The sequence below is a fragment of the Parus major genome, chromosome 5 (assembly GCF_001522545.3).
Source record: "Parus major isolate Abel chromosome 5, Parus_major1.1, whole genome shotgun sequence".
Lineage (NCBI taxonomy): Eukaryota > Metazoa > Chordata > Aves > Passeriformes > Paridae > Parus > Parus major.
Window position 1 is genome coordinate 41,858,369 of NC_031774.1, and position 18,730 is coordinate 41,877,098.

The following is an 18,730-nucleotide window of genomic DNA, read 5'->3' on the forward strand; positions in this document are numbered from 1 at the left end:
ATCAATCAAATGCAATCAAAATGCCACTGTTTTCCTAGGATCATAAGGATTTGGGTGTTTTTTCTAACACTGATATATTTCATGTTAAAATTACCACAGAATTACAGAATGTGTAAGCTTGAAAGGACCACAGTGGGTCATCTGGTCCAACCTCCCTGCTCAAGCAGACTTATCCTAGAACACAGGCACAGGATTGCATCCAGATGGTTCTTGAATATCTCCAGTGAGGGAGGCTATGCAACCTGTTTGGGCAATCTGTTTGAATATATCAGGTTCTTTAAACTGACTTAATAAATTTTATACTAAATTTTACTGAGCATTTTTCACCAATTTCACAAGCAACACACATTTCTTAAGGATATAGCAAAATTACTTGAAATAATTCAGAACAAAAAGGCAATTAGGGTTAAGAGTGTGCAGTTAAAAATAATAAAACAATCTGCAATTATCAAGAATAAGCAATGCAAAGCAAAATACAAATATAATAAATTGAGGACATGACTGATGACCATCATGGGTTTTTTCAAAAAAACAAACTAAAAACAAAAAGACCCTCCTAAACCTATTTTGTCATTCTACTTGAAGGATTTGCAAAAAAAACCCAAACCATCACCAAAAACAAAACAAAAACAAAGCTCTAGTAAAATTTCAAACTGCAACCCGTAAGTTACTTGCTTTGAGTATGTTTTCTATATTACATAGCTAAAAGAACATACATGTCAAAACATGTTAGAAGCTCCACTGTCAAACAATATTACAGACAACCACATGGGCAAAACTTCAACCAAATTATCCCAATAACTCCAAAAGAATGAAACCTAAACAATCTTTCTATAGCCCCTCCATTGTCTGCCAGTATTTCAAAAATCTCAAAATTGCAAGCTATGATTGCAACCCAGTTTTGAAAATTTTCCATCAACCCTTTGAGGTCTTCTAACAGAAATCAAAGACAGCAAACTGCCATTTCTTCCTTTTCCTTATTGGTTTTATAGAACTTTGTCCCAGATGTTAATTGTCTATATTTCATAGCTAGTTAAATTATGTTCTCCTAGTTATCTCAAGTTCATACTAAATGCTGCATCTAGATTGATTATATCTCTATAAGTAAACTGCTTCCAGATTTATATTGAGAACATGAAACATTGTACTTTTTTCTCCTTCACAATGGCATACAGTTTATTTGATCTTTCATATCTTAAAATAAAGAAACTTTCTTCACCAGTGACAGCTACCTCAAACTTGTTAGCAGGATGGTCACAACCTTAAAAGTAAGAACAAACACTGACAGTATTTCTTAAATAGAGAGAGTTCAAGCACTGCTTTTAACATGTGAATATATTTGCCACATAAAAAGTGGTAAAATCCATGTCAAAGATTCTTAATTAACAAAGAAAATTTCAATGTGTACAGTGTTATCAAGTGCCTCTACGAAGACCAGGTGGAAAGCAGCTTAAGTCACAGTTTGCATAAATAAACTCCTTCTCTTCATCTTTAAAACAAAGGGGAAGGGTACAAAAAAAATATAAAAATCAACCAATCTTACCTGACTATTCTTGTCCATCAGCTCACTGATAGTTTGATTTTGTTTTTCTATCTCACGATTCAGTTTCTTACACTTCAATTTCCATTGGCGGATGGTTTCCTGGGCTCTCACTTTCAAATCTTCTCTTTTTTTCTCAATCTCCAGCCTGAGTGCCTCTGAATGCTTGAATTCAGTGAGATACCGTTCTGCTTCCTTGGTACTCTCTTCAACCTGTTGAGCTAACTCAGCAGACTGGAGTTCACTTTGTCTACGTCCATTCTCACAAGCCTTGTAGCAATTCTGTATCTCCTTTAGCTGGTCCAGCATTTTTTCCTGCTGCTTCTCCCTGTTTTCCAGGTCAGATGTTAACCCCTGGAATCATCATAGCAAAATACAAACATTCTCTAAAGATATGCAGTTTGAAACTTTATCAAACAACATATAGAGACATTAAATCACATTTTTATTTAAAATATGAACAGCATAAAAGATCTGCTTGAATATCAAGGAAAGCCCTGTTAGCCCAGAGAATCTCTCTCCTTCTGCAATGGTAAAGAACTTCAACACAAGACATAAAATACATACTACTCAATGCTTTCTGCATTTTTTCCTCTTCTAGTGGTTCTTGTTATTTTTCTGCATTGTACGTTTGAGATCAGTCATTGGCCACATATTATACACTATACAAATAAGAAATAAATTAAGCAGTAAGATATAAGGAGATTAATGTAAACAGATGAGAGGAAAATGAGATTTGGAAAGGAAAAACCAGCATTCACCACAACCACAGTAATTTATAGTATATGAGCTAGTTGTTACCCAATTTTATGTTGGTTGCCTTTATGAGAGCAATGTGCTAAATAAAGGTATATTTGATAGCACTGAATAAAAAGAGAATACAGCAGCTTGGAAAATGTTTCTGAAACAAAGTGCAAAGATGTTTGAAAATGAAGGAGACATATATAAGCCTTTCAAAAATGAATTAAATTGAAAACACACCTTTTAAAAATAAAAAGGTACTGCATTTCTCAAATCATATTTCTCTGAACACAAGAACATTCTCTCACAAGAAACACAGGAAAAAGAGCATCCATATACCTTTCGGAAGGATGTGCTCAGAAATCAGTTTTTGAAGATACAGTAGCAAAATTATATTTTATCAAGATCATCAAGCAGAAATTCACATTAGTATTCTGCATTTTGGGCCTATTTAGACTGCTTTCATACCATTCAGTCTTTTCATTAATGAAAGATGAATTAGAATAGACCTGACCTATAGCCAAACACACTATCAAGCCTCAGGGGAATTGGAGGGGGAAATACTTTGGAGACGAGGATTAGATTTCAGAATGACTGAAAAAAACTGTGGATGTAGCCTGAAATAAATAGACTGCAATTCAGGATGGACAAGGGAAACTGTAAGTAATTGAAAGTATTTTATCTATCAAAGAACAGGCAACTTTACAGGTGGATATAGAATGACTATTTAGACAAAGATACTTCCAAAAGGTTGGGGGAAGGAGGGAGACTTGGGTTTGTTGGTAAAGGCTCTCTCCTTGTCAGTTTGTATTTCTTTTCCCCTTCCAAATTAGGCAAACACCATCTGGGAGGCAGTGAATTGTACCAATCCCTCTTCAGGATAGTATTTGCTGTGCTAATGAGATAATGAAAACAAACTCACAAGTTACAACTAGTAAAATTTTAATCAAAACAAGCTTAATTTCCAATGAAAACAGATTATAATACTTCTTTAAAGACAAAGATTTGAGTACAGCAGAAGTTAAAAATAGCCTCATAAAATACAATCAGATATTACATTTACTGTTCCACGGGTTTTCTAAAATAGGTCATGATTTTTTCAGTCATGTGGGTACACATGCAATTATCACTTCCCATTTCATGTCCTTCTGGAGACACCATAGAGGATGTCAGACTAAATTGATATAGTACTCAATGATGCATCATTAAAAAATAGTTATTTATATTTAATTTCCCCAGAGTACACACTTCACTAACAAAACTACAGCGCCCACAAACTTTTAAATGAAATATGAGTCTAGCTTAAACTCAGAAAATAATGTTCAATTAACTGTAAACATTCCTCTTATTGTGTAAAAGTAAATCAACCTCCAACTTACTGATTTGTAATATAATAAAAAAGAGGAATATTTGTTTTAGATACTTACTTTGAAGCACAACTAATTTATCAACACAAACTATTTGCATGAGGAGGAGAACTGGATTTTGACATCGATGTACCAATATAAATGTGACTTTTAATGTTTGATTTTTACAATATATGTAAATAAGGTAAATATTAGAAAAGAGTTGGCACTTTGTTTGAAAGAGTTAAGCCAGCACAGACCCAACATTTGAAGTCAGGTGGAAAACAGCATCATAATAAGTCAATATTTCATGCAGCCAACCCTGTAAAGCAAGAGCATACAGGAAGCATCTCCACACTGTGTCTATATCGAAACAGGAGTCCCAAGTGTACTGATCGGTACTTCTGAATTCCTAGTTGATGTATAAATGTGTATCTCCATGTTAACATGGGTGCAGTTGCCAAAATTCTGTCTGATCTATAAGGGCTTGCGCTACTGGCATTGAATTGGCTAATAGTTACTTCTTCTTCTACAAATGAAAAAGTAAATTTTATTGAGAATATGTATCAATATTTATAAGACTGACAGACCTATGTCACTGAAGAATTCTAAAAACATGATTCTTGATAAACATCAATAATTTTTCCTCAGAAAAACTGAAATATTTTCATAAACTATTGTACTGGACAATACTATAAGAATATTAATACCAAATTCAAATGACAAGTAGTTAATAAATCAAACAAGTTCCCAGGCACAAGAGTTTAAAAGCACTTATGGAGAAAGTAAGGTACTGCATCTTTATAATTAGTGCACTTTGTTTATTTCTTAGTCATAGTTAAATCTCAATAACAGCCCCATATCTATACAGCTTCATGCAGAAAAATGTATTTAAGATAGTTGTATACATTTGAAAGATCTCACAGCTGCACCCTTAGGTAAACTACAGTAGCTGAAATAAATATTAAATTTAAAAGTTATTTTAAGATTGAACTCACTTCTAAACATGAGCTTAAGAATACATTTTAACCTTTTTCATCCTCTCCATTTTACATCACACTAATTTTATGGCAACTGTTGGAGGCTAAATGTTCAACGCACACAACTCAAATTGTTGCAAACAATGACATTTGAATAAATCAAAAGAAATTTCTAGTATTACATGTACATCAGAGGCAAGTTAGATCCTCCCCTCTAAACAAAGATAAATTACACCCAAGTCAAACATGACTGGTCACTTCCAACTGGGAATCAGACTATCTGACAAGAGCAGCTGTTAACATAGGCTTGACAAAATGCTTTGTTAGTACACAAGTTTAGAAATTCACATCCTTGCACTCCTTGATGTCTCATTAAAAGAAAAACACACTAGCTACTTTCCTGTCACTGCCCCTGTAGAAGAAAGGCAGTGGGAAGCAGATAAGAAGTACAAAGTATTTGCTGTTGAGAAAATGAGGGAAGTCAAAATTTCTAAATCAGAGAAATGACAATGACCCCAACTGAGCATTCTTGCATGAGTATTTTCAGGGCAGGAAATTAGCATTATAAAATCATTCTGACCCTTAAGAAAGCATGTTCTACAAGCAGAAGTTTAAAAAATTATTTTTCTGTGGGTTTTTACCACATTAATTCCTGTCACCAAAATAATTAGTTTCTCAGGCACAACAGAATGTTTTCAGTTAGTCATGGGTTTTATAGACCAGCTAGAATACAAATGCTGATGAACACCAGGAAATGAGTTCTGCTTGTCTTACCCTTTATAGAAGCACTTTAGGTCTTTTTAAACCTATTCAGTGACCAAATTTCAAATAGCATAGTAGGAACTTATTTTGAGAAGGCCATCTTTTTCCAGATATAATTTGATGTATGAGTTTGATTTAAATCAGCAGAGAAGCTGACAAAGTAAAAGAGCAGCAGAATTAAACTGAACAGTATAGTCCTGTAAATCTATGAAAAGACAAAAAAATAATTCCTACATTTGAATTTCCAAAGTGATCCAATACCATTTCAAAGATAAGTACCTTCATTAGGAAAATAAACACAAAATCCCTTGCTTACAGAATGCCAAAATATAAGCAGAACAAAAAGTGAAGTCCTTGACTACTGAATACACGTGGTTTTGCAAACTCTTTTCTCCTAACAATCACAGAAGACAGAAGAAAATTGTTACTGTTCAGGCATACTACTACCAATGATAAATCTAGACAAGAGTAAGAAATACAGAAATTTCCCATCTTAAATAATAATGCCACTGCCTACTTAGATCTCATTTTATGGTCAAAGTCTTGTAACTGAAATTCCAGTACAAAAGGCTGCACTTATCCTTTTCATAGAGAATCATATTAAACATTATGGGCTTACCATAAAGAAGACTACTAATACTTACAATTCTATTATTATATTGCATCTAATTAGTAAAAAAATGGGAAGTTGTGACCTACTTCTTTTACTCTACTGCACTCCAGGGGGATATATACTGGGGGAATAAGGAAGCAAGTACTACCTCATAGAAGTAGCTCCAAAAACCATTATTAATGGTAAGCCTTGATAAAATCAGATCAGCTTTTCTTTGCACATGGGAAAGAGAGGTAATCCAAACCATGAAATCATGGGCAATAGCAAATACCTTTTTGGGTATTACATGGGAGAGGAAAAAGTCAGCAAACTCAAATCACTTTTCCATGTTGTTTACACAATAAATAACGAGGATGACAGTTACTCTTAATTTTAAAGGTTAATCCCTAATCTGCTGTATCACCTAATGTTAACAAGATGGAAAATTATTTTTAAAAAAATTCCACCAAGCAAAAAGCAACAAAACTCAACTTACCTGTATGTGCATTACGAGCTGTGCTTTCTCCTTGTCCTTACGCTCTATACATCTCTTCAGTTCTTCTACCTCTGACATTACAGCATTATGACTCAACTTTGCTTTAAGTTCCAAAATATGTTTCTCTAGATCTTGCTTCTCTCTCTCATATCTTTCAGTTACTATAAAAAAGCAAGAACAGAGCAACAGACTCAGTAAAAATACCACCTTGTGGTAAATTAATTTTATCTCATTTAATTTTTGGCAATTTGCTTCTCTACTTGAGACTATTCTACAACTGCTGATTTTGACCAAAATATCTGTGTAAAATGGAATGTCTCTATCATAACCTAATAATATTTTACGTAATTAAACAGTATTTGCAGTCATTTTATAGGGGTTTCCACTCTTCCCCCTGCACACAGCTGCTCCCCTCAAAAAAGAAACCAAAACAACAAAACAACCAAAGCCCCAACAAAACTGAATAAAATAAAATAGGATAGAAGAAACAGTGGGGAAGTTCTGGTGTAAATGAAATTCAAGGCCAAGGTTTTATCTCACCAGAGTAATACCTCCCAATCTCAAAGTCACATTATCTGTGAATTTTATGTCTGAATCCTGCATCTACAACCAAAGGTTTTGATAAGAGTAAGCTATAAATTCTCTCAATCAGAAATTCAAATATCTTTAGTCATAAATAACTACTAGAGGCAAAAGAAAAAAATCTCTATGTCTTCTTCCAATATATCTTTGAAGAAAGAGAAATAACAGCAAGGTGAAACACAACAGCAAAAATTATATAAATGCATGCATGTATTTTTACAGTTACAGTACATTTTTATTTTCTTCCTATTTTTACAACTATTTTGACAAGATCAATAGGAGAATTAAAATATTCTTTTATTAATATGAAAGACATGTAGTTTCTAATAAATTAACTTTTCAGCAGAAATATTAACATGACTGAAGAAAAACTATTGAAATTATTACTTTGCATTACATTTCTGAAGATAAGCCACATACAAAATCTAGCCTGTTTCCAGTGCTCTGTATGAGATTTATAAAATATAGAGTCAGAGTCCTATTTTAAAATCCAAGATAATTCAGAAGCTGAAGTACAAAAATACAAAAAAATATCATTAGCCAAAGCAATTAAACATTCCCAAAGACACTAGAATAGAGTCACTATTTCTCTATTATCTTGAGTAATACATTTCTATGTTAATAAGGAGAAAGATAGACTTTCTCTAATGCCTTTTTGATTACGTTTGAAATGTTTAAATAAAGACAGATAACTAACAATTAACTGAAGACCTTGCTAAAGTAGTAATTTAATATGCAATTATATCTTGAAATTGTTTAAAGTATTTGTCTTCTAAACAAACTATTTCAACCCTAAAACTCTAACACAATGCAAACAGAAGCCCTGACTGCATCATACAAAAAATTTTGTTAACCACTTAGGAACATATTGCTTGGAAATTCTACCAGAAAGTCATCAGCCTTATTAGCTACCTAGTCAATGACTTTTGTTATGATTTTCAAAATGGCAGAACTCAAACTGCAAATGGACTGAAATGCAAGCTTTCTGGAAAATTATTGGTTAAAAATAACACACATTTTTCTTCTGTAAATACACTATGCAATTTACTGAAATTGTTTCATTCATTTTAACCATGCAAATCAAAATATTTTATCATAAATTAACTGTCATTGCTATTTGTCTGTTAATATTCAAGTGTCAGTGTATTAACTTAAATCCGAGGAATTATTTGGCTGGTTTTGTTGAAACAATAGAAGAATTAGACTGCAACTCTAAGATAAAATTAATGCCTACTAACTAGTTTGGAGGTCTCTAGTGCAAAATATTAGTTGTACCTCCTCTAATTCTCCTGTCATCATCTTGTACATCCTGGTAGCTCTGGCGATGCATAGCAGCATATGAAATTTGATGTTGCAATTCTACACGGTCTTCTTCGGCTCTCAAAAGCTGGGAACGAAGATCCTCCATCTAAAAAATAGGCACAAGCATCAAAAGTTTATTGGAAAACAGAACAAAAAAATAAATACTATACTTTTATTAAATGCTAAAAAAATACGACATACAAAAAATATTTATAAATAAAGCTTGAGAGACCTGCAGATGGTAAAGAAAAGACAAACTACCTCCTAATTACAGGCCACAAAGTGATTATTCTAAATTAAAGGAAGTCTTTTAATTTATGTTGACCACAGATGAGCATTCATTTCTCTAGAGCAAACTAAATTCTGCCATTTTATATGCTGCAATTGTCTTTTTACATAGCTAGTGAAAATATCTATACAAATTTAATAAAAAATATGTTTTATTTAAATTGTGCTCCTTAAATACAGTGTATTTATTCATAAGAAACATGGGGGCTCTTCACATTTTTCCTTTCTATCATATATAGCATAGCACTTACAAAGATGACAACATGTAGGAAAATAGAGAAAATCCAACATGCTAAAGTTGAATTGAAGAAAAATACTTCTAATTCATATTACCCTATATTCCATTTGTAATGATTTAAATTCAAAACAGTAATATAGCTAAAACTTCTGCTAGATATACACAAGCCAAACCATTAATGCTACAAGATGAGATTGTTAATTGCCCCCTACCTAGTTATTTCAGTCATTCTATCAAGACCCTCTAAAAGAAAGATGTTTAGGAGAAAGGACTTTTTTCTGAAGTATAATCCAAATACCTACAAATATTAAGTTTAATCATATATGCATCAATAGCTATTGTTTAAAGCACACTTTAGATACTTTTTCAGGTATTTGTTTATTTACTTTTATTGCATGTTACAATGTAGCAAATGCTTCTATGTCATTGATTTATCTGATTTTACCAATTATAGCACAGGCTTTGCAGAACAATGATTACTGTCATAAAAATTGTTCTAAAGCATATTATGAAAGGAAATTTCACATGTGTTTATGTACTGAAAACATACCATTACTATCATTACTATAATTAACACACATATGAACATATAAACACATAAAAGTTTGGAAAGCAGATAAAGTATAATGAGCTCAGTCCATATATTATACACAGTTAAATCTGTCTTTCTATACCTCATTTTTTCCTTCATAAAACAATGTTATCAGAGGATGAGATAGAAATATTAAGCAAAAAGACACAGACACAACCTAATACAAAAATCTTAGGTTTTTTACCACACTAAAGCAGTTACCTGATGCAAAAGAGCTTCTCTACTGCCTTCAGATTCACTCAACTTTTTCCGGGACTGCTCTAATTCCTGCTCAAGCTTTCATTTCAGAGGATGATGAAGAAAAAAAAGCATGTAGGGATCATAATATAAAAGTGTATTTTAAGATCTAATTTTGACACATATCCATATAAGCATCTATCTAAAATGCAATATATTAAACACAATATTTTTATCTGTCCAAAATTTTAAGCAAACCTTCCTTTTTACTAAATCCCTGCGATATTTATTTAAATTACATAAAGAGAATTTTATTTACAGTCTATAATTTTTGTACAATATTCTGTATCACATAAAGATACAAAGTCATTTATATTATCCAAATCAAAAATGGCAAAATAAAATTTTTACTGAATTAAAAGCAAAAAAAAAATAGAAGATAAATTTTAACAAAGTTTCAGAAATATTGTCCCTGGATTTGAAACATACTTTCAAACTCAAAATTAAAAATTACTTAATATTTTAAGTCACTTTTGGTAAATAGTTTATTCATAGAAGTGTTAAAGATGACATGTATTGGTAGAACTGCAATTGATAAAACCTGTGGGGTTTTCTGTGTTGTGCAAGATGTATTCGAATTATTTTGGAAACAAGATGACTAAAAAATTGAAGTGCCCTGAATTTCATAAAATTGGAAGTTTATCCTAAAGCCATAATATTCAATATGTGCAATCAGAAATAGTCATCAAACTGATAAGCATTAAAAAAAAATAAAAAAAATAATGAAAGAAAAAGCTACAAAATATTTTCTGACTTCTTCCATAAATAGTTCAAAGATCCACTTTGAAAGAAATACAGGTTTTCACAGCAGAAACTGTTATTCTTGAGATAGCAATCTCAAGGAGGATGTTGAGAGCCTGGCAAATGGGCAAAGTAAACAGGACCAATATTAAGAGAACGAAGAGAACAACATAACATAAAACACTACATAAGGGCTTAGCATAAAACGGTACAACATTGAAAGATGCTAAACTTGATGCAAGTGGAAAAAAAACCTAGGAAAAGTGTAATACAGCCTTAGCATCCTGGTAGAATAGAAGCATGAAAAGAAAGAGTGAAATATGGCAACAGTTCAGTAAGAGTAATAAATAATAACTATGGTGCAAAATAACCAGCATGAGCTAGTTGCAAGGATGAAGAAAAGCTGCTTTGAGCTGCTACAAATAAGTAACAGCAGACTACATACAAACTCAGAAAACAGAGAAAGAAATCAAGGATAATGCCCAAGTTATAAATGTGTCTGCCTGACAGGATGGAAGAGTGATTAGAAGTAACATACTAAAACTGAAGACCTTTGAAGGAGAGACACAAGCTGAGCAAAGCTATATTCACAGTGCCTCTGATGCAGAAAAAAGTCCCACACCTTGTATTCTTAGAGTAAAGAAAGTTTTGTTTTGCTGGTTTCTCAGAAGGAAGCATATACTGTAACTGATGACACTACACACTCATTTGAAATCAAAAAAGGGGAAGAAATTAAGTCTTACCTGATGCTTTTCACTTTCATATTTCACAAGTTTGTTTCTCATGAATTCTTCTGTTTCATCTGCTTTAGCATCTTGCTTCCTTAAAACCTTTAGATTAGAAAAATACATTGTAAACTTCATCACAAAATTCACAGAAACCATCATTCCAAGGCTGTTAAAATTAAAGAATCTGCTGATACATTTAAGAAAGAAGATCTAGACAAATGCTTTCTGACTGCATCTAATATTTCCACGTAGAGCCAATGTATATTGTTATGAAAAGATAAATATAAGTTCATGCATACATAAACACACCCATGCAGAGAACAGGGACAAACACAAAGCCTAAAGCAGCGCTAACATCCTTCCGATGTATAGAGCTCCAGACACTCAAGCTGACCCCAAACACCTTTAGATTAAGTTCTAATAGGCTCAAGAGATCCCCTAGCTGTGTACTTCTCAGAGAAAAAGAATATATTCTCTAAAATAAAGTGTGCATGTTATGAAATACAGTGCACTGTAGTCAAGAAAACACTACCATAAGGTAGTGTTATAAGTCAAAAGGAAAAAGAAAAGGTTATTTCTTCTGAATCTGGACAGATGCTTGGAGCCACAGAACTACAACTGAATCAACTGAAACTTTCCTGATCAAAAGTTACCAACATTGATGTGCCCTTCCTTGATAACGATAACAAAAAATAAAACAAAATCCATGAGGACATTTCCCCTTCCCTCTCAGACTCAGGTATCTAAAACCACATGTGTACACTTTTTAAACCATCTTATAAAAGTGCATTAAATAGAAATTTTAAAATCTTGTCCCTCTGCAAACCAACACTATTTGCAAAACACAGCCAATCACTGGCAGAGGAAGTATTAGACATGACAAATATTAATGACATGTAGTACTTGCAACTTGACCCAAGTTTAGATATCTCAAGCCAAAGCAAAATCATTGGCTCATTCTAAATAGAAAGAATAGCTGAAGGAGATCAGTAGCCATATACTGAAAATTTCCCATGAATTCTATAACTGTTTATAAATCACAGATTTTATCTGCGCAACATGACCAAGTATTTTTCACACTAGTCACAAATCAATTAATTAGGTACCTTAGCACAAATCTTTTATTCTCATCCCATATCTTGAAGCATAAATATATTCCATAATTACTTGCTAAAACAACAACAAAAACACATAGCCTTTCCAGAAAGAAATGTCTTTTTCCCAGTCTGTTGTTCCCAAGCAGCATTTTCATTTTACATTTTAAAGGAATATCTCCTTTAGCAAATACCCCTAAAATTTGTCCCTATAAATTGTGCCATTTCATTCAGTTTTTGAACATTTTTCTCTTCACTGTACACTGGAGAACAATTTCAGTGTATGAAAACAGAATACAAGACATTAATCAACTTCAGTGAAGCCAGGCATTCAGCCTTAGAAGTTCTGGCTTTAAAAGTAGCTTTCTGGAGAAAATAAATGGCTTTATATACTTACCTCACTCTTATAACCTCACCTCAGTAAACATAAGGGTTTCAGTATAGTTTGGATTACTATTCTGCCTGAACAGCTCACATTAAAATTGGAAACCATGGAAGACATTAATCATAACTATGCCACTGAAAATATTATGCCACATAAAGAGTTATACTTTTAGTCATACTGATCCCTAATCAGATAATAGAAGACTGTAACACATTTAAGGTATTTTTCTAAGTATTCAGTAGAGATTTAAATCTGTCATTCCAGTCAACTATAAAACTCAACACTGCACACATTTTACTCAAAAAGGCTCTTGGGAGAAATCCCAGAAAGCAACATGGACAAAAGTCTAAGATCATGTCTTCAGCTAATGCTGTTTTTGCATTACCCAAGTTGATTGGGTTTTTATTTTGGTTTGCATTTTTTTTCTTTGTTTATTTTTAATGACCAGAAGCATCGGTTCAGAACAGCCTACTTGGAATATATGATGTCTATTAACTGCAATGGACCACTAGTTTTACTAGAAAAATTAGGAGCTTTGTTATAGACCGTCAGCTTAAGGCCAGCTTTATTTTTGGCACTAAATTAATAATTAACATAGTACCAAAAACACATGTTTTCATGTGCAGATTTGGCTAGAGATGTCAGAATCATAAAGAAAATATTATAGCTGGGCTGGATTCAGGAATACTATAAAATTTCCAAAGATTATTCCTTCTGAAAGCAAAAAATATTTCTGCATCAGTAGCACATCTTAATTCCCAGAAGAAACCATGGAAATAAATATGCCATTTCAACTTCACTGACTGATATTGAGGCTATTAAACAGGAATAATTTCAAACAAAAATGCATCCTTTACTATAACTGATACTATAAATATAACCTTCAGTTTTATTTTCTGCATATAGTAAAATAGCCAATAGACATTTCAGTTGAAGGAAAAAAAGAGCTCAGATATAGATATATACCCCAGAGTTAAAATACTGCAAAAAAGAAGTAATGTTACAATAAATGAAACATACTACATGTGCACTGCTTGGACTGTGAAATGTGCATTGTACCAGTAGGTGCCAGGTAAGCAGTTAATCAAAATGTCTTAAGGAAACGGAAACATCTGATCATCCACAGACAGACAAATGTCAACTGTTACTGAAAATTCAGAAACTGTACAGGTAAAAGTTAATTCTGTGTTTTATCTCCTTCCTATATTCCTTTTTAAATAATTCTCTCTTGTTGTTTTGTGCCACACTTGTTTTTTCTCCACTAAAAATCACTATTAAGCTTTCTCTTGGGAGGGGTAAAAGAAAAACAAAAATCAAACAAAACACGTAAAGATCCAACTGATTCTTTGATTTCATTTATTGTCCCCAAAGAAGGGGTTGAGGAATCCAAATGTCAAAAATGGGAACTAGGAAAAGGATGCTAAGGACAACAGTTCAATCACATATTCCTCCTGGATGGTTCCCAAACAGCAGGCAGACACAGCCCAGAAAAGCTGAAGCACCAAAGAATGGGAACAGGCCTACAGACAATGGGATTTTCCTACCAAGATCCTCCTCTGAAAGCATTAGTGTCCAGGTTGGTCTGGAAGAGAATGGCGAGGAGGTTGATGAGGGGACAGGTATATAGGAGACCACAAAGAGACAGAACTTCCATGTACTAAGGTCTTCATGGCATTGCTTTGGGAAGGACAAGCTACATGTTCCACTGCATGCCTAGGTGGTCAGGCTAGACAATTTTTTGATTAGACCAAGGAGAACAATTCTTATGGGTCTTTATAAAGAGCTCACCAGCATAAGGCAGCATTAGAATACAAATGTAGCTGGTATACCCCAACTGAGTATATCTCATCCAGGTACAAAGAGTTTCTATTGAACCCCAAAACTTCAAAAACATAACTTACTGCTTCATAGATCCATTTTTCTTATACATGAGGAAAAGTATGTGGAATAACTCAAGTTCTCAATTTTTCCAATTTATGATAACCTTTCCAGTGCAAATCATAACTTTTACAGCAAGTTAAGCCTGCTAACTTTTCTTAATGTTTGGGTTTTGGTCGCAGTTTGGTTTTGCTGTGTTGTTGTTTTTTTATTTAAATAAAACCAGATTTTTTGAAAGCTGTGTCCCGACCTCAAACTGAAACTTGCTCTTTCAAAGTGAGACTGATCAGTGAGTTTTTCTTATTATCACGAACATACAAGCAGAACCACTTCATGCTATAGTTTAAAGTAAGGCAAAAATGTATCACATCCTAATCTGAATGAAAATACATTCCTAGCCTCCTACATTTGTGATTAGCATGGCTCCAAGTATGCTACCTAAACATACAGCCAGGCAGTTAAAAAGAGACAACCTAGCTATTTCAGTGACAGACATGTATGAGACTTGCTCACGTTCCAAGCAAGAGTCAGATTCAAAACAGAAACCATTGCCCACAGGTGGCATAGCATAAGCCAGAGCAAGTATCAATGATGCACTAAAATATCCAGGTGGCTCAGAGCACAGGTCTATGTTTGTCTAAAAAGATCAGTGATAAAGATATGCAAAAACAATGTTCAGTAACATTTTGACCATCAGTTTCCCCCATTCTCTGTACACCAGCTTCTTGCAGTTCACAGTATTTGTAGTGAGAGGCAAACAGAATCGAAGTATACACCTGCATAAGGAGAAAGTTAAAAAATGCTTCCTAGTCTACCTAAGTTGGTAGCTTAAGACATAACTGTAGTCATTGCCTTACCACAGTCAGTGGATGCAAAAGATTCAATAAAGGTGATTCTGTTCACCTAAAGCATGCCAAGCATGACCACATGGACACATTTCACCAAAATCCAGGAAGCCAAGCACATAATTTTTGTAAAGCCATCCAGGACACCCAACACCCAGAAAAGAAAGCAAAGAAAACATTTTTAAGATACTTGATTTTGTTTTAGAAAATAGATGTGTAAATGCAAACAAAAAGTAAGAGGTGATGGTGTCTTAAAAGTCAAAGAAAAAGAAGTACTGAGGAATCTCAAAATACTTTTCATTTACACAACAAATGCAGTTGTTAAAGCAATTCATGTATACATGTCAGTACCCCTGACAAGAAAAGAACATCTGTTCTTCTTTCTAATCAGAAACATGTTTCTATCAGAAAAACGTTTATATAGAAAAATATTAAGACATATGATTTTCATGAATTTTTTTGCTAATTGCTATTTTTTTATTTGCAGTAATTGCTATTTAAATGTACCAATAAACACTAAGGTCAAAGATAAAATGTACAGAAAATGGTTGTTATACAACAACACAGCACAGTCAGGCTAAAGATTCAAAATAAAAATGCAAATTTAAAACTTAAAGATACAAAATCTTATACATCGAGCTTTCTTAATGGTCAGACCTAGATATCGTCTTGGCTCATAATCAGTCTATGATTATAGTCATACTAAATACAAATAAGAAGTTTGCACATTTTACAAAAAACTGAGAGAAAAAAAAGACAGATAAGAGAAAGGCCAAAATTAATGTAACATCTTGTTCTGTTAGATCCTGAAAATAAATAATTTAATTATTGCAATTTAGGAAGGTGATTCTCTTAAGATGGTAAAACACTGACAAGTAGTGGTCAGTTACAGGCACTGCACTTTACTGAAAAAAGAATAGCATTTAATCCTCACAAACTTCACAAGATTTGTTAATTAGAGCAACTACTGATCACATGCAAAAGTCAAATTTGATTTGGTTTGAAATGCGTAACAGGCATACTAATGAAAAAATTGTATCATTAAACAGCCACAAATGCTTTAAATAGTATTTGTGTAAATCATTCAGGCCATATTAAATAACAGGATTTCAAAACTCAGTCCAAACACTATTCTCCTTTCCAGTAATGTTACTTGGGAAGCATCTTGAATAAATAAATGAAAACAGAAGTAAACTTCAATAGAACATTAAGTCTGTGCAAGGATTACCGCAAGACTGAGGCCACTGTCAGAGTTAAGAGTCCATCTGACTCACAATTCAAATTACAATGGACAAGAAACAGAATAACAAAATAACAAGCTCAAAATTATGCAGAAACATGTTTCATCCAAATAACAATCGTTGCAAAATATTTATTTACTTTATTCTCACTAGGCTAAGCAAAAGTACACAAGGCAATTCAAGTACATTCTTTCTAAAATACAGCAACTTAAACTGTATTTTGGAAAGGGACTCCTTAGGAAAAATACCTTTAAAAAAAATAAAATAGAATTTACACAAGAAAGGATCAAACCATTTTAATTCACATTTGGGTATCTTAAGGGAATAGAAGGTCTAGGATGTACTTAGTATTTCATATTCCTTTTACATGAAATTAAAAAGATGAGCTACCAAGAATAAAGGTACCCAGCCTGAAGGCTCATGATCACATAGACTGTGATCATTCATATGATCTATGAAAGATCATATGAAAATTCTTTGAATTACATTTGAACTCATTCACTTGAACCCAAGTTTCCTAAGAAACTATGGCAGCGTCAATGTATCTTTAGAAGTTACAAACTATCATCCCTTTAAAAGGATAAAATATTTTGCAGATAACAGTATCAAATCACACCAATACATTGCATCCCTTCCCCAGCCTGAAGCCACAACTGAACAATCTAGAAGTGGACAGAGGCATATTAAAGAGCAACGAAAACTGAAATACAGCACTCTAGTCCTTTTCACCCACTAGGGCACCAGCTGGGAGGAAAATGAAACAGTAAATCTTTCTGATATACTGGCAGAAGGATTCCAAACCTTTTCATAAATGTTGCTTTTTATTTATATTAAAAAAACCCAAAAAACTCATCTTCTAAAATACAATGTCTTTGAATAGTCTTTAGCTTGACATCATGAGCAAGGTTCCTCAGCATCACTGCACAGTATAATGCCTTCCAAAAACCTATGTTGCAAACACTAAAAGTGAAAAACAAGGAATTGCATATTTCTTCTCACTTGTAGTGTTATATTGCACAGATAGAGTTAACATTGCATATTGTATCTTAGACTGGAGTGAAATAAAGTCACACTGTTAAGACACAGATTTTCTAAACAAATAAAATAAAAAAATAAATATTTTTCATGTGTTTTCTAAAACAAGCAGAAAAAAGCTAACAGCTGTCTCAAATTTTAATTTCTATTCTAAACATTTGTATTTGTCTTCTAAATAATATTTTTTATTTCATCAGGTATTGTTGAATAAAACTGAAATGCAATGAAAAGTTGTCTGGCCACTACAGTGCTTTTGATTGGTTGTTGAAATAAATCAAGTGTTCATTTGTATGAGCAAGCAAAGTTTACCTTTTAGAAAATAAAACATTTTCATTTTAAAAACCCAGCTAATGATTTCCCTTTGTTTGCTTGGGTTTTCAGGAAGGACACAGTGGGTAGGTTCTTAGAAGATTTGTGGCAGTTACCAAAAAGGTCTAAATGCAGTCAAGATAATATAATGAAGGACTGAGCCTGAGCTTAGTATTAGCTGGTCATCAAAACAATGTGAGCTGGACTGAGAGTCCAGCCAAAGATATGAGCATTTTTGCCAGTTTGACAGGTACAGGCTCACAAATGCAATGCATTCCTAACTAAATCATGGGAAGCTTTCATTTGCATACCTCCTGTAATTGAAGAGACACGTGTCCCAGCTGGTCCTGGCGCCTTTCTACAAGCTGTCTTTCAGCACGCATTTCTTCTTCTATCTCCTGAAGTCTTCTCTCTACTCGTTCTGATACCTTCAAAAGAAAAAAACCCATACTGTAGGAAATTGGTGTGCCTTTCTAATACATGTGAAAATATCAATGGCAAAAATGTAAACAGAGTATGGGGCAAAAAGAAAAGAGAAAATAATTTGTGTTTTGTTAAAGCAGATTTAGAACTGTAGAGAAAATAACTAGCTATAGCAGTGAGTTCTCCAGAAGTACTCATGCAGGGAACCAAACTCTTATCTTGCTGGCAGTATTCTCCTTTACGGGTATGCATATTTTTCTCTACAGGGATGGTTCTACTCAAGCATTAAATATCTCATTATCAAGGTTAGAGCAGCCTAATATGAAGCTGCAAAACAAAAGTCTTAGCTTCTCTG

At 33.2% G+C, this 18,730-nt stretch overlaps 1 protein-coding gene across 11 annotated transcripts in view; it reads right to left on the reverse strand.

Annotated features, from left to right (window-relative positions):
- CEP128 (centrosomal protein 128) overlaps positions 1–18,730 on the reverse strand; it is a 100,551-nt gene that overhangs the window by 64,931 nt on the left and 16,890 nt on the right. For 10 of the 11 annotated variants that reach the window (XR_001522261.3, XR_001522262.3, XM_015631530.3 and 7 more), the window contains 6 exons: positions 18,264–18,380; positions 11,181–11,267; positions 9,661–9,735; positions 8,315–8,447; positions 6,458–6,618; positions 1,544–1,894 (listed from right to left, as the gene is read on the reverse strand). Coding sequence is in view for 9 of the 11 variants with exons in the window: in XM_015631530.3 (XP_015487016.1) it covers positions 1,544–1,894; positions 6,458–6,618; positions 8,315–8,447; positions 9,661–9,735; positions 11,181–11,267; positions 18,264–18,380 (924 nt within the window). In the remaining 2 variants the exon portion in view is untranslated. The remainder of the gene's footprint in view (positions 1–1,543; positions 1,895–6,457; positions 6,619–8,314; positions 8,448–9,660; positions 9,736–11,180; positions 11,268–18,263; positions 18,381–18,730) is intronic. The other variant, XM_015631529.3, reaches the window with a different exon arrangement.